At 41.3% G+C, this 17,305-nt stretch overlaps 1 protein-coding gene across 3 annotated transcripts in view; it reads right to left on the bottom strand.

Annotated features, from left to right (window-relative positions):
* Positions 1-17,305, bottom strand: part of LOC125465996 (cytotoxic T-lymphocyte protein 4-like) — a 96,194-nt gene that overhangs the window by 20,278 nt on the left and 58,611 nt on the right. Inside the window, exon 1 of one of the 3 annotated variants that reach the window (XM_048560068.1) lies at positions 17,137-17,270. The exons of the other annotated variants lie outside the window; for them this stretch is intronic. Coding sequence (XP_048416025.1) covers positions 17,137-17,239 — 103 coding nt within the window. The 5' untranslated portion in view covers positions 17,240-17,270. Of the gene's footprint in view, positions 1-17,136; positions 17,271-17,305 lie in introns of those variants that run through there. 3 annotated transcript variants of the gene reach the window in all.

Raw genomic sequence — 17,305 nt, 5'->3', positions numbered from 1 at the left:
ACGGGGCTATGTTCACAACTCTCTAATTTCTTGTGGTATTGGGCAGAGCAGTTGCCGTATTTCCTTAGCCTTCTCAGGAAGTTGAGGCATTGGTGCGCTTTCTTGACCCTAGCATCAATGTGGATGGACCAGGACAGACTGTTAGACATGTTTACTCCTAGGAGTTTGAAGATCTCACCATTGACACAGGCAGGGGCGTGTCTTTCACTCACTTCCTGAAGTCGATAGCCAGCTCCTTGGTTTTGCTGACGTTGAGAGAGGGATAGCTGTCTTTACACCAGCTCCCTATCTCTTTCCTATACTCATCATTGTTTAAGGTTCAACCGACTACAGTAGTATCATCAGCAAATTTGTAAATGGCCGCACAGCCATGAGTGTATAAGGAATATAGTATGCAGCCTTGCAGGGCACCAGTGTTGAAGATTATTGTGGAGGAGCTATTGTCACCTGTCCTTACTGACTGCAGTCTGTGGGTCTGGAAGTTGAGGTTCCAATTGCAGAGGGGAGAAGCAGTGACCTAGGTCTTGGAGTTTGGAAATGAGTTTGGGTGGAATTATATTGTTGAAGGTGGAGCAAAAGTCAATAAGTAGGAATCTGATGTAGGTGTCCTTGTTATCCAGCTGTTCCAAGGATGAATGTAGAGCCTGGGAGATGGCATCTGCCGTGGACCTATTGCAACACTAGGCAAATTGTAGTGGATCGAGGCAATTTGGGAGGCTAGAGTTGACATGTGCCACAACTAGCCTTTCGAAGCACTTCATTATGATGGATGTCAGAGCATGGTCAACATGAAAGCACACTGCTCAGTTTTCCTTTTGCATTAGGATAACAGTGGTCTTCTTGAAACAGATGGAAACCTCACATAGTAGTGAGGAGAAGCTAAAGATATCTGCAAGTACTTCTGCCAGCTGGCCCGTGCAGGATCTGAGTGCACAGCTGGGGTCTCCATCCAGGCCGGTCACTTTCTGTGGGTTCGCTCTCACAAAGGCCAATCTAACGCCTTCGAAGGTGACAGTGGGTATATGTACACCCGAGGCTATATGGGGCAGGTGACATTTATTTCACTGGCCTTCTGTTCAAAACAAGCACAGAAATCATTCAGCTTATCAGGGAAGGATGCATTGCTGTCAGCAATTCAACTCAACTTCACTTTGTAGCCTGTTATATCGTGCAAGCCTCGTCACAATCAACGTGTGTTCATGTGGTCAGTCTGGGACTGTAGATTAGTCTGGTGTTGCCCCTTGGCAACACTGATGGCTTTGTAAAGGTCATACCTAGATTTCCAGTATAAGTCAGGATTGCCAAGTTAAACACATCAGACATGGACGTCAGTAGGGAGTGGCTCTCCTGGTTCATCAATGGTTTCTGGTCGGGGAGCACTCGGATTAACTTCTTTGACATGCAGTTCTCTACTCACTTATTGATGAAGTCTGTGACGGTTGTGGCATTCCCATTTAGATTGGCCACTGAGTTCTTGGACCATTATCATTCACACTGGACATTTAGACCTACAGCAGTCAATACCAATAAAGGGTGGTGTCAACTCTTCCCCTTACCCCACAGCATTGTGATGGGGTTTTCCAAGGATATTGTGCTTTGTATTTCTGGAGATTCTGAACTCAAAAGACCAGGCAAGAAATACAGAACACTGCTGATTTGGGGAAAAGGTCAAATGAAGCAGCAATCCAGTGATCATCGCCACGCTGTAGAACACTGCGTCCAGTAATGTGTGTCATTTTCAAACTTAGAAACATTTCCTTTTATTCATTACTCTGGCCATGAATTCATTTCAAAGAAAGTGGTGAATCTCAATACCAACTCTTGAAGAATGGCATGACATACATCCTTTCAGTCTGAAAAATAACCAGATACCATTCTTGAGTGCCTTCTGTTCCTTAACCTATTTTGAATTCAGAATGCCACGGTTCCTTTAATTCAATGGGTTTGAATTTTGTTTGTAAACCTGTGGAAGGTCACAGCCTGGATGTTGAAATTGAAAATTACCTGCACTTGAGCAAGTGCTTGGATGAGAACATAATGGGGATTGTTTGTGATGCACTCTACATGATGGGCTCTTGTGGCATAGAGTAGCATCCCTACCTCTGAGCCAGGAGATCCAGATTCAAGTCCAATCTGTACCAGATGCATGGAATAACATCTCTGAACAGGTTGATGTGAAACTAGTTTGGGCCCTTTCTGTGGTACAGTGATAGTGTCCCTACCCCTGGATAAGGAGAACTGGGTTCAAGTCCCACCTGTATCAAAGGTTTTGTGACAGTGTCAGATGGATTGAAAATGTCGTTCTTTAAAAAAAAGCCTGGCTTGGTGTGCGATCTTACTTCCTATACATAATGTTGCAATATTTTTCATTGTCTGTACAGTGAAAGTATCATCTAAAGCAGGATTTTGCCTCATTTCTTTTTGACACACCAAATGCAGGAGGATTGTTTTCCAAGTAACATCTTCATTGTGAATCACTCAGGTAGGGATAGAATAAATTTCTTCAGAAGGATGTGTATTAATGACCTTCATTGTAATTGAGTATATAATCAGGCTGCCATGCCACTACTGGAGTAAAGATAAATTGACAGAAGTGCACCTCTTGAATGAGACCGTCGATCAAGACCCCATCAGTAATGAATATAGAAGTGTCCATTACACTAATCAGTGGCAGCAATTGAATTTTTCAAGTGTCTCCACCAACATTTATCCATCAACTAACACTCGCAGAATTGCTCTAACTGGTCACCTATCTCAATGCTGTTTGTGGAATCTTTCTGTGTATGGATTGGTTACTGTGTTTGCTTAGCTAACAAGTGATTACACTTCAACATAATTCAAGGAATGTGAAGTTCTTTGGATAGCCCCAGAAAATGCATTTTATGAGTGTAATTCTCTTTCTCTGGTACAACTTTGCTTTCTCTATGATTGAAATTTATTCAGCTGCCCTGCAAGGCTTTTGGGTTTCTCAGCTGGGGAAAAAACGGAAATGCGCTGTTCAGCATTTTAATTTCCTACATTGGCCTTATAGTAATTACAGAATGATATGATATGTTTAGTCCTAAATTCTGGGTAATCTTTTGAGCCATGCCTTAAGAAACTTTTTGATCCACTGACAGCCAGTTTACTTTTATTCAAAAATTTAAAATATAAATTTCCTAATTATAGTACTTTATGATTTGTTTTAAATACTTTTAATTTGCAATCCCAAAGTATTATAGAAAATAGTTAATGTTTGAGTTTGTTTCATAATAACTAAATAATGAGTCATTCAACATGATCACAGGTGATCCTCTACCTCAATGTCATTTATCGATTTTTCCCCATATGTCCTACAGCCTTTAACATCTAAAAATGTATCAATCTCTTTCTTGAAAATATCCAGTGACTTAAGTCTCCACAACCCTCTATGGTAGAAAATTCCACAGCTTTACCACCCCTTAAGTGATGGAGAAAAACATGGTGGCTCCACATCTCAAAGGAAATAGACATATATGCATTCTCATAGTCTGTCCAACAATGTCCATTATACCAATGTCACTTGTAACTGATTGCTCTCATGCAATAACCTGTACCTCATCCCAAAGAGGGATGGTGGCTACAATTCTACCCAATGATGGCCAGGGGTCAATCTAGCTCATACGAAATGATCCCAGTAATGCTCAACTGAAGATTGAGGTTAATCACATCTTAACACTCAGCTCATCTTCACTTCCACCCCCAATTCCCCCATTCCCCACAGACCTATTTCAAATTGTCAACAAAAGTCTCAATTGTCACCCACCACAAACCAGAAATGGGGGTGTTCTAGGCAGCTGGGTTTCTGATTCGAAACTTTTAAAATTTTACTTCTCATCCAATCCAAACCTACCCATTTTAAAAAGGTTAAAATTTCCCACTAACAGCTGTGAATGGAATTTGCGTTTTTATATCTAGCTACTGAACTATTGAACCACTCTCTATGTTTCCGGTAGGCATTTACACTTATCCCGCCCCAAGAGAAAACTGCTATGCTAACTGGTGTCCAAGGGCAGAGAGGTGCCCTTTTTGGTATGAACATCTGAAAAATACCAACCAGAATCTCACCACAAGCAGAACATTTTAATTATCAAGTGTAGGAAGGGGAAATCTCACCAACAGTCATTTGTTTGATATTCTATTTATGAGACCTTCATAGAATCCCTACAGTGTGGAAACAGGTCCTTCAGCCCAACAAGTCAACATTGATCCTCAGAGCATCTCACCCAGACCCATAACCCACCTAATCTACACTTCCCTGAACATGATGGGCAATTTAGCATGGCCAATCCACCTAGCCTGCACATCTTTGGACTGTGGGAGGAAACTTGAGCGCCCGGAGGAAACCCACACAGACACGGGGAGAATGCACAAGCTCCATACAGACAGTCACCCAACGGTGGAATCGAACCTGGGTCCCTGGTGCTGTGATGTAACAGTGCTAATCACTGAGCCACCATGCTGCCCATAATAGGTACAATTTGTACCTATGTACCTTCCTAGGTACAATTTGGCTACTTGAACACCAGTTGTACCCCATTGTTTAAACAATTGTGGGGTGCAACTTATATGAGCAGATAAATGTTTAAAGAATTGACTTTCTTTGTCAGCTTTTTTAGCAGGTGGAGTTTACAATTAGCCACCTCCCTGAAAACAAAGAACATTTAAACACAAAACAACATCACAAAGGGTCTAGGACCGAAACATCAGCTTTTGTGCTCCTAAGATGCTGGTCGGCCTGCTGTGTTCATCCAGCTCCACACCATTATCTCACAAAGACTTTGTACACGTTTATCATGAATGGTATTTTGGAGGAGTACAAATGTTCTGTGGTAACTTGGGAAAATGTAATGTTACTCAGTATATCACAGACAACTAGAACCTTGAATTCCATCAGAGCTTGGGTCAGAATCTTGAGATAAGGCAACACCGGACAGACTGGACATTAAGACCAGCTCTTAGTAATTGTCAAGTCCTGACCTAGAAGGGTATTCCGCTGGTTCAGTTACAGTAAGTATGCAATCTGCCAGAATTCACGCTTACATTCTCTGGTGACCAGCAGACGGTACATTGCAGTAGTGAAGGGAATGGTGCCCACTAGAGTTTTCCAAGTTGGAAAAGCAACCTCAACATCTGTGGTTTTTCACAGAAAGGGCTGAAATTTGAGGAGATTTTCTGATCTCTGCCAGATCAGGCATCTTGCAAATAGACAATGATCTATTGACTTATCATCTAATACTGAACAGACAACAAAGTGAAATGAGTGTCCATCTGTTCTACCTATGCTGCTTGTTCCGGGGATCCTGAGCTGGATCAGGTCTTGGGTATCATTGTTGACAACTGATTCCTGTTTTTCCAAAGTTACAATTGATTGATTTATTTAATTATAGTCACATTTATTCATTACAAATACAATGAGAAGTGTTGTATAATGTCGCCACACACCAACGCCACTTTAAAACACAGAAATAAACCAAAGACAGAAAATAACGTCAGAAGTTTAACATTACAATCCTTCTTGTAAGTGCTTAGCCATGGACCTGAATCCAAGCTCTTTCACCCGATGCAGAGACCAACAGCAGCAGAAAGCAGTTGTCCAAACTCACGACCCTTCACCGCTCTGCCGCTGCAGGAACTGTGCGAACAATCTTTGGCTCCAGCTTGCCTCCACCGAGAACACCGCCAGCATGAATCTACGTGTGAATCGATCACGGAAAGTGCAGCAGCCACCGCTGAGCCTGACAAGTCCCACACCAGCCTCCGGGAGGGTTGAAGACGAAACGTAATAGTTTCAAATCGCTTAATTCTGAGGCGAGGTCCTGTTATTCTTCAATTTTCTTCGTGATTTTTTTCCTCTCTCAACCGGGGCTCAGAAACAAGGTCAACCTTTTCAAATCAAATTCTCACCAGGGCGTGTAGCAAGGTGGCTCTGTGCAGATTACCGGAACGTGCACAAACACTTTCCTTACGATGGTTTGAAAACAACTCTGTGGCCTTCCTTGCAAAGTAAATGTAACTGAAACCTCTCATTGCCCTCTCTCCAGTAAATTAAGATGCTTAAACTCCGTGAGATTAGGGGACTTTTAGCGGATGCTTGCCCAGCTCAAACATTTCACTTGCTTTCCACCCACTCACCTGCAGCTTTCATTAGAAAATATTTTGTAGTGATAGTACTGTTATTACATTTTTTAAAAAGTAAGGTAAAATTTTGTAAAATAAGAACAATGGCAACAAACTGTCAACACAGAGAGTGAACGGGGGAGGCTAGAAACAGTTCCTTCTGATTTCACACTAAGTAAAAGGAAAATGATCTTTTATCATTCTGGCAGAAAATCAGATAAACTCTTTAATGAATCATATTTCAGCAGGAGGCCTGAGAAGACATGCCATAGCAAATACAACACAAAATAAGTTTGTAAAGGGCTGCATAATAAGTGCTAACCTTCAAAGGATGTCCTTACCAATATAGTGTGTGAGGCACATGTGGAATTGAAAAAGTCTGGCCATTTGTATTAATTCCATCCTCGCCCGTTATTTTAATGAAAAACAGACATGGAGACCAGTGATTTTCTAGACAGCTCCTTGTGCAGAAACATCCTTATAAGTTACTGTTCCCCACATTGTTTGAGAATTGTAACATCACAGTAGGATGTAAACTCCTGTGGTTCGGTCTGCAGCCTGTTAGTCAGAAGGTTATGTGTCTAAGTCCACTCCTCTCCCATTTATAAGAGACCATCTCTCGTCAAAGGATCAAAGTGTTTCCTATGCTCCACACACAAAACTGGTTTAAAATCAGAGAGCAAAGAAATGTAATTTTCTGGATGGTGTACACTCACAATGCTTCCTCATGGAGCTGGTAAATAATTTTGGGTGAAACCCAGTTTACAAACTAATGGGGTCTGCTGGACCAACTAGACGTTGTAGGCCCAAGTATAGATTTTCTCCATCAGTAGCGCAGTGGTAGTGTCCCTACCTCTGAACCAGAAGGCCTGGGGTCAAGTTCCACCTGCTCCAGAAGTATATCACAATATGGCTGAACAGTTAGATAGACTATGGACTCTCTCCTATTTCTCCCTTCTCATTTAGGGCCTTACTTCCATCGGCCCATAAACATTAGCAATTTAAAGCCTGACTCCTAAAAATAAATGGTTAAGCTCCCACATCCAAAACAGGTAGAAATACTTCCAAACTACAAAGTTTTGAGTCAGGGTCCTGCATTAGTGCAGGAGTAATGACAATAAAGCTAATTCTAATTCTATTGACTTTGTGGGCATATGGCCAAATGGTGCACCGTGTTAGGTCCCAGCATGGGATGTCATATCTAGCAGTGCTTAGGATAATCTCTGCAGAATGCTTTAAATCCAGACAGACTAAAGTCTGTAGGGTTGATCTTGACCTTCTTGTTGCTTGTCATTTCAATAAAACACCAAGCTCCCAAATCTGTTATGTGCCGAACACAAGCTAGAGGAGCAATGCCTCATTTGTCCATCTAATCATTTTATAGATTCTAGGACTCAATACAGACAGTCCCCAATTTAAGAGCATTCGGTTTACAAACAATCATACTTATAAAGTCAATCCCAGGCAGGAGTATAATTTAAGACCAGACATATGAACATTTCCTGTATTTAGGAGCAGTTGCTTTACATTGTCCAACAATGTGCTCTGATTTACATAAAAGTGACTTGTGAATGTAGTCCTTTGGCTTAAAACCCAGGAACTGCATGTATTGAATTCTACAACCTCAGAGCATGAACAGTGTATCTTTTTTTCACTTCTTCCACAGCCCACATCCACCACTCGATCTTTACTCACCCCGCCCTCCCGTGCGCACGCATGTGGTACAACAGACACACACACACACACACACACACACACACACACACACACAGGGTTGACTTTTACCAGGCCCATTTTCTTCTGTACAAGACGTCATTCGTACCCTTTTTACATCTCTTTCTTCCCTTCACCATTATCAGCAAGTTATTTATCATTGGCTTTGAGCACCCTTACAATCTGTTTAACTCATTAATCTACAGAATAATAAACACAATTTCCAGCTCCTTTCAGTTCTGAGGTAGGGTTATCTCAGATTTTAAACATCAACTCTGTTTCTCTCTCCACAGATGTATCCAACCTGTCAAGGTTCTCCAGACCTCAAAGTTTTTATTTCAAATTTCCAGCATTTGCAGTATTTTGCGTTTATATAAAGCCCTACTCATGAATAATCCCTGCATACTCACACATGTCAGACAGCTAGAGTTAACCAATTTCCTGGAATAGTTAATCAATGAGCCACTTCTGTGCAGTACTCATAGGTTTCTAGCCACACACTAATAACACCCAACCACTAAGAACAGTTCAGATTTCTCGCTGCCTCGGACAGTTAGCTAATACCTCAGCCCAATTACCAAGCCACGTTCTTTAATCTCCATCAGAAAAGAGATTATATTTGTATACAGCCATCCATGAAGATTCTTTTGGGCTTTATCCTTATCCAATTCACTACCGTCTTGGGGTTTATGTGGCATGTATTTTTCCTTCAAATGTATTACATTTTATTTGTGTCTAAATTTCATCAGCCATTGCTCTGCTCACTCACATGTGAGATTAGGTTTTCTTTCTATTATTGTAGAATTGTTAGAACTGTGTTGTCATAAATTGAAGTATATCTATTCATATTGCACTTTGTATACAAGTTGCAAAGTATGATAGATAGGTTTAGTTGAGTATGAACTAAGACTTCCGTACAAGTGATGAATTGTGAAGAAGCAATATGTGATCATTAGTTCAGCAAGCAAATTATCAGTGTTAAATCTTGTCTGGACATTCATCAAATAGAATAATACAGTTAGGTGAACTTGACTGTAGGCTGCAAAGCAAAAAGATTGTGTCAGACAAGTCAAACATACTCGCTTGATTATTGTAATTCTAATTCAATTATGTCAGCCATGGAGTCATCACATAGTCATGACAATAGAGCATCCCAATCTATTCATTTTAGTATGATAAGACTCGAGAATCCTGAAAGGTATACAATTAAAACTAGCATGTTTCAGCAAAGGAAGAGGAAGACATATTTCAATCAAGAGACCAGAGGTGCAGTCTACCAAAATTTGAGGACCAGCCTTCCACAGTGAATGCACCTGCTAACCACTGTCATTTGTTCCTAGTTATCTACTTGTGATAACCTTAATAGAATAATATTTATTTAACCATTCTAGCATAACTCCTGCCATGTGCTAATGCTATAAGAGTAATACAAAAAAAACTCAACAAGCGTTTGGAGAAATAGCACAGCAGTGATGACCAAAGATCCCTGGAACATCAGAACCAATTCTGAGAAGGAGAAGTGTGCACAACTGGGATGGGATTCAACTCAGAGATAGCAGGGACTGCAGATGCTGAAGAATCTTAGATAACAGGGTGTAGAGCTGGATGAGCACAGCAGGCCAAGCAGCATCAGAGGAGCAGGAAGGCTGATGTTTCAGGCCTAGACCCTAGACATTTCTGAAGAAGAAACAATACACCTTGTTATCTGGGATTCATCTCAACGGGATTTGGAATAATGTCCCGATAGGAATGTTAAATAGTTCTGCAGCAAGTCAGGTTTGGACAAGCTTGCCAGGGGAGGGATATAACAAGATAAAACATTTGTTGGCACAGGCTAAGACTGCACAGAACTTAGAGAGACAAAAAAGATCGCAGTAAAGAATGACTCAGAAATAGGAAGGATTAGATACAGAGAAAATATGAGATAAACCACAAAGAGTGCAGGAAGCATGCATAAATGCATCATTTCTGGTAAAATGGCTGATGACCTGTAGGCGCATATAGATATGAAATAAGGAGAGCTAATGTTACTGAACCAAGAAAAAATGTGGCTGAGTGAATTAGAATCAAAGACTGTCAGGTGACGAAGTAGTTGAGCAATGAGATGTTTTCCAAGAGGGGATTGTTCAGGTACAGACCAACATTCCCTGAAGAGAAAAGGAATGGGAAAGCTGCCTTGCTGGATTAGTAAAAGTATAGAGATAACGATCAAATGGAAAAGAAGACCAAATAGATGACAGTTCATTGTTCAGTGGAGAATTCTGCCAAAGACAAAAAGTACAGGGGACTACTAGAAAATAGATACAATTAGGGCAACAAAATTACATGAGAATAGATCATGAGAAAGTATGAAAAGGAACCTAAAACAAATTGTGAAATGGTAGTCAAAGGAACGTTGGAATTAATTGGAAAACAATAAGGAGATCTTCAGCAGTATTAAATAAGTGGTTTGTACCTATCTCCATTCAGGAAGAGAATGCTGCCAATGCCACAGTAAAGATGAAGGACGGAAATTGTACAAAAGAAAAATAGAAATGGAGAGATACCAAAATGCTTAGATGAGCTCAAAATAGAAAAGTCACTCAGTGCTGATGGATGTGCCACAAGATGCTGAGAGATACAAGGGTGGAAGAAGTGGAGAGTCTGCCATAATCTTCCAATCCTCCTTAATCAGGAAAGAGGTTCCAGAACTAAACGCAAGTGTGGAATAAACTTAGTAACTACAACCTAATGTCAGTGTTGGAAAGCCATTACAGATAGGACAAAAAAATTGTTACTCGCCAAAATAAAAGCTGGTAAAAGGTAAGTTTGCCATAGTCCTAGATAACCATAAAGCAGCTCTCTCATTAGAGATAGAATGGCTGATGGTGGTTTAAATTGAGATTCACCAAGACTCAAGCGAGGGGAAAGGTTGAGAAGTCATGGGAAGCAAAAAAAATGAAAGCTAGCAAAGCTTTCCTAAGGACAAGTCATGTTTGAGTAGTCAAATTATGTATTTCAAAAAAAAATCAGGGATGATTGATGTCACTGTTCATGTTGTCCATATAGATGTTCAAAGGCCTTTGTTTAAATTGTATAAGCTTGGCTTATTAGCAGAACTGAAGCCTATAGGATTAAAGTATCAGCTCCTGTGGATAAGCACTTCAATAGAGGATGATGTCAAAGGCTGCAGACTGGTTGAGAAGGCTGAGGAAGGATAACAGAGATTAAAGGCGAAAGATTGATTTTCCCACTGAAGGAAAATGTGCATGTGTTCCCTCAATTTTTATATTAGGAATACAACAGAATTTGGTTCATATTAATGACCAATAACTAAACACAGAGAGCATAATTTTAACATTAACTGATATTACAAAAACTTGGAACTTCAACAAATATGAATGAGGAGACTAGCAGAATTCAGCAGATATACAGATGGAATGAGCAGATCTTTGGCAGATGTAGATGAAAATATGAAGATGTGAAGTGATTCAATTTTGGGAGAAAGAATGAGCAGATGCAACATGAACTAAATGGTACAATTTTAAGTGGGAGTACAGGGACAAAGAGATATGAAGACAATGTGTACAAGTCTTTGAAGTTGATGTGTCAAATCAAGACGGCTGTTAGGATACCTTTTTATCCATTCCTGGTTTATCATGAAACTCCACACTTTTGAACTTATTTAATTGCTCTTCAATGCCATTTTATGAAAAGCTTTTCAAAAATCAAGGCACGCTACATAACAGGGGGCATCACAACTCAGGCAAGCTATTGTCTTCTTAAAACAGTTATACAGGTTTTCCCTTCTTAGCCCATGTAGTCTACCTAGGTTGCTGTTACACGTATAGACCTCATATTCATCCTGATGATCAGCTTTATTATTTTATATAAATGGGAATAAAGCTAATCATTCAGTTGTTGCCCCAATCTACTTGTACCCCCTTTTGAATAATGCACTAGTTTAGCCTGTCATCAATTTTCCAGTTTCTTCTTCCTGTTCAATAAATCCATCATAATGACTGTCAGTTCTTCACAAGCATCTCCCAAGTCTCTTGTGACACTTTGAAATACCCCATGGAATTTATTTGCTTTATGCGCAGCTTGCATGTCTGAGTTTTCCATTTAATTTATAACAAAGACATAACTTGTGCTTGGAATGTCTTTGTTTAGATAAAATGTGTTTCTCGTGCTCCTTTGTGAATACACCAAGGAAGCAATCATACAGAATATTCATCAGTTTGAAGTCAATTTGCATAGATTATGGTTTTCAGCTGTTCTCTGACTGTCCTCTTGCTGATATAGTACTGCAAAAATCTTTTACTGTTGACACATGTAGTCTTATACAGAGCCATCTGGGCTATGCTTTCTTCCCAGCTCCCTAATCACCCTTCTCATGTTTTTTTTATATTCATTTCCTGTCTCCTTTACTTCATGGGTTTTCTATGTGTCATTTCTCCTTTTTTTTAATCTCACTTTTGTTTGATGATTCATTTAGCAATGAGTTTGTTAAGTCTGAGCTTGTTGCTTTTGGGGTGCCTATATCCCACATTTTCAGGCTTTTATCTTTAAAGGCATTTCCTTTGTCTTCTTCTGAAATGTTGTGAACCACTTTCCAAGGTCGATTTATATTTGCTAGATATAACCCATCAAGAATCTAGTCTATATTGCAACTTCTCATTCTTTCTCACAAAATTGAATCACTTCACGTCTCGATATATTAATCTACATCGGCCAAAGATCTGCTCTATTTATCTGCTGAAGCCTGTTAGTCTCCTCATTCATATTTGCTGAAGTTCCAAGTCTAGGTCTTAGTGTTTTTTATTCCCACATCCTGTTAAACTTAGTTACTGTATGCATCACTCTAGGGAGAAGTGCTATGTTTTCTGTTCCTGTAAGGTTTCTGAATGATTTATTAATACCAGACAAAGATGGTCACTTCATGCCTTCCTTGATACATAAACTTCAGCAGGAGTTAAAAAGCAGTCATGCATTATTGAATTGAATTGAACTGAATTTGTTTTATTATCAAATGAATACAGTGAAAAGTTTGCAGCCGCTGCATTACAGCGCAACCTTAGATACAGATGCTTAAGACCAAAATTCTTAGGAAACTAAAAAAAATTGGAAGTGTAAAGAAATAAATAGCCCAGCATTACTGGACATAGGAATAAATTAGAAAAATAAAGAAGGGAGAAGTTCAGAATATCAGTCTTACTGACTCAGTCCATGCCTGCGCCTAGCCTCAAGGGACACCCCCACTGCCTGGCCACCACCTGCACTAGACCTACCAGCATAGGAGTCGCCCCACTTTAGGTGTAATCTCTTCACTGCTGGGCCCACTTCACTCATGCCACTGAACCCACACTTGCCCCACAACCAAGAGCCCCTGGCTCGGCTGCCAGGCCAGGCTGTCATCGGGCCATGAGTCTCACTTCAGCTGCAGATGTCGTCTTGCCAATGACACCATCTTGAAAAGTTCACTGCTGCTGGCGCTGACATCCCCAATCACTGGGGGAGCTTTGCTGCCACTGCTGCTGGCCCTGAATGCCAGGAGAATTTCCTCACTGCCACAGCCACAGGCCCAGAATGGCAGGACAATGTCCTCATTGCCACAGGCCCAGACTGGCAGGAGACCATTCTCACTGCCGTTGTTGCAGGCCCAGACTGGCAGGAGAACATCCTCGCTGTCACAGGCCCAGACTGGCAGGAGACCATTCTTGCTGCCGCTGCCACGGGCCCAGACTGGCAGGAGAACATCCTCGCTGTCACAGGCCCAGACTGGCAGGAGACCATTCTTGCTGCCGCTGCCACGGGCCCAGACTGGCAGGAGAACATTCTCGCTGCCGCTGTCACAGGCCCAGACTGGCAGGAGACCATTCTCGCTGCCGCTGCCATGGGCCCAGACTGGCAGGAGACCATTCTCGCTGCAGCTGCCACGGGCCCAGACTGGCAGGAGACCATTATCGCTGCTGCTGCCACGGGCCCAGACTGGCAGGAGGCCATTCTCACTGCTGCCGCTGTCACAGGCCCAGACTGGCAGAAGGCCATTCTCGCTGCCGCTGTCACAGGCCCAGACTGGCAGGAGACCATTCTCGCTGCCGCTGCCACGGGCCCAGACTGGCAGGAGAACATTCTTGCTGCCGCTGCCACAAACCCAGACTGGCAGGAGACCATTCTCACTGCTGCCGCTGTCACAGGCCCAGACTGGCAGGAGGCCATTCTCACTGCCGCTGCCACGGGCCCAGACTGGCAGGAGACTGTTCTCGCTGCCGCTGCCACGGGCTCAGACTGGCAGGAGACCATTCTCACTGCCGCTGCCATGGGCCCAGACTGGCAGGAGAACATTCTCGCTGCCGCTGCCACGGGCTCAGACTTGCAGGAGACCATTCTCGCTGCCGCTGCCACGGGCCCAGACTAGCAGGAGAATGTCCTCGCTGATGCTGCCTCCTATCACCTGGGGAAGCCATGCCTACCACTCCTCTTGTGATTTGCTCTCACTGCCGCGCCGGTGCTAATGACCAATCCACCACAGAAAGAAAGAAAAGAGATGAAAAGAAAAAGAAAATAAAGCTAAAGAAGAGGAGAAGCAAAGAAAGAAAGTAGATGGGCCCCAGGCAAGAGACCGCATCCAGACCTGTTACTCTACTGCCACATTTGCCAGGGGCCAGAACCTTCTGGGTTCTGGAAAGTAAGGAAGAAGAATGGAAAAAAATACAAAAAAGACCGTAAAATGAGCATACAAAATGAAGGCAAGATAAAGGATACCAGAAAATTTATGTATAACAAAACAATAACAACAACTTACAATAATAACAATTTGCATCTCTAACATATAAAAGAATCATAAGGTACTTAATGCGAGTTTTGTCAAATGAATAGCTGATCACATTGAGAGTATTTCCAAAAGATCCTCACAAGCTAATGTGAAGTTTATGCTAATATGCAATGTTTTGCTATATGGAAAACCTGGTAACCAATTTGTACACAGCAAACTCCCTCAAAACAGTAAACAAGCAAATCCAGTTTAAGCACCATTGAATTCAACAACAACAGGAGAAACTCTCCACACTTCTTTGGAATAGTGCCAGAGGATCATTCATATTCACTTGACCAACCAGAGATGAACTCAGTTTAGCATTTCTTTCAAAAGCCAGAACAGCACTGCACTTACCCAGAATTGTCTGCGAGTGTGAATCTCAATTCTGTGCTTATTCCTGAAGTAGAGTTTCAACCTACAATGACCAAATCCTGTTCCCTTCTCTTTTGAACCTGCAATCATCACCAATCTCCTAAAAAAAACTTGACCCCAGAGTGTTTGTGAGCTAACACAAATCTCAAGCTTTCTTTCTTCTAAAATATCTTAGAATATGTTGTCATCTCCGAAATTTGTGCCGATCTTTCTCAAAAGCTCATGTTTGAACCCCTTCAATCAGGAATGTGCAGGCTAAATGATGGTAAATGTGAAGGCCATGGTAAATACAAGGTTACAGGGACAGAATGGATCTAGATGGGATGCTCTTTAGAGGGTTGTTGTCGACTCAATGGGCTGAATGTTTTACTTCCACACTGTAGGGATTCAGTGATTCTTTAACATGTTGACCATGAATTTCTGTTCCAATGTCTGTGTATCATACCCAGTCATGAGGGACATTGCTCACATTGCTCCATTCTCACCTATCCTTTCATAGTCCACGAATCATCTGCAGTGGTTCACCTCCTCATTTCATATGTGGGTGGCTCCAAGGATCTATACTTGACCCCTTCTATTTCTCATTTACACATTCCTCTTGATGAAATCATCTAGGAACACAGTCAGTTTGTTCATGTAAAGTGATTATTACCAGCTCTGCTTCATATTCACCTCTCTTGACTGCTCCACTCTTTCTGAATTGTTAGATTTCTTTATTAAAATTAGTAAAGAAACCATTGTCATTGAATCAGCCACAAACTCCAATCCTTTGAAACTGATTCCATTCCTTGCCCTAGCAAATGTCTGAGACTGAACCTGATTTGGAATGTTTATAACATATTTGACTGGGAGGGTTGGTTAAACTTGGGTCGGTTGGTTTGCTAAGCAGTGCCAGCAGCGTGGACTCAATTGCCAAAATTGGCTGAGGTTACCATGGCGGTCTCTCCTTCTTAACCATTCCCCTTGCATGATGTATGGTGGCCCTGAAGTTAAATCACCGTCAGTCGTGTCTTTCTCTAATATGAGAGCTGCTGTGTGGTCTAGTAAGACTACAGCAACACAATACAATACAAGTTGAGCTTTCCACTCACACGTCTGCGCCATCGCGAAAATCCATTTTCACTTCCCTAACATCACCCAACTTGTCTAAGCTTTTGTTACTTCTGGATTCTACTATTCCAGCTCACTCTGAAATGGCCTCCCTGGCGTTACTTCCCTCACAAACATGAGGTCATTTACAATTTTGTTCCCTGTGTCTAACCTCAAAGCATCTGATGAAATGTTATACAATTGAAACATTAACCCTGTTTGTCTCTCACAGACACAGCCAGACTTGCAGAGTATTTCTGGTATTTTCTGCTCTTATTTCACATTTCCAGCATTTATGGTATCTTCCTTTGGTACATCAAAAATAATATCTTTTCAAATTCTGCAATGGATAATTGATACAAATGCTAAAAGATACATAAATAAATAAGCAAGCCCTGCATAGTTTCTTCTTTCTCATGACCTGGTTTTCACACTGCTTTGAGGTTATCAGTCTGGTATCTTCAAGATCTTAATAAGCTGTATGTGGCGTCCTCAGGGTGCAAATAAACTTTGAAATGGTTCTGCCAATTAAAAAAAACACCACCAAATACATTGTAGACTCAAACAGGCTCCAAGACAAAATAAACTGAGACTTCCACACCACTTTGCTTGGAGATTACAATTGGCTAATTGAAATTGGAAAATTTCCATTTGGAAAACCAAATGCTTCAGAGATTAGTTATGTTCACTAGGTACAGGTTGATCAGACTTATAGAGCCATCCAATAGCCCTGAACACAGATTGTTCCATTGTCAATGAAGAATCATTTTCAGAATAGATGTAAAAGCTAGATGATTCTCGTAGATTTTCATTGGTAAAGGCAACACATTTGCAGAATAAACTAACTAACTGCAAAGGAAAGGTTAATTTCAAACAGAAAATTTCATTAACACTGCACTTGCATTTACCACAGACTTGGGAAAATAAATTTTAGGATTGGATTAAAAAATGGTCTCGAGTTATACAAGAAAGTTAGTCCTTTCGTTATAAATTGTTCAGTGCTTTAGAATCATTCAGAGACTCACCTACAGACAGCAGGAGCTGGAATATGAGCATCTTGCTGAATAAATCCATTGAGATGGACTGCCTTTTACTTGTCACGTACTTCAGAAATAAATTAATAATCATTGATTTCTCAACCTATGTGCCTGAGCTTACTCCATTGTTCTCTAACAGATAGTATTACCTCAGTGA

This window comes from Stegostoma tigrinum, chromosome 30, assembly GCF_030684315.1.
Source record: "Stegostoma tigrinum isolate sSteTig4 chromosome 30, sSteTig4.hap1, whole genome shotgun sequence".
Lineage (NCBI taxonomy): Eukaryota > Metazoa > Chordata > Chondrichthyes > Orectolobiformes > Stegostomatidae > Stegostoma > Stegostoma tigrinum.
The sequence above is the reverse complement of the archived record's forward strand: the minus strand, read 5'-3'. Positions and strand labels throughout refer to the sequence as shown.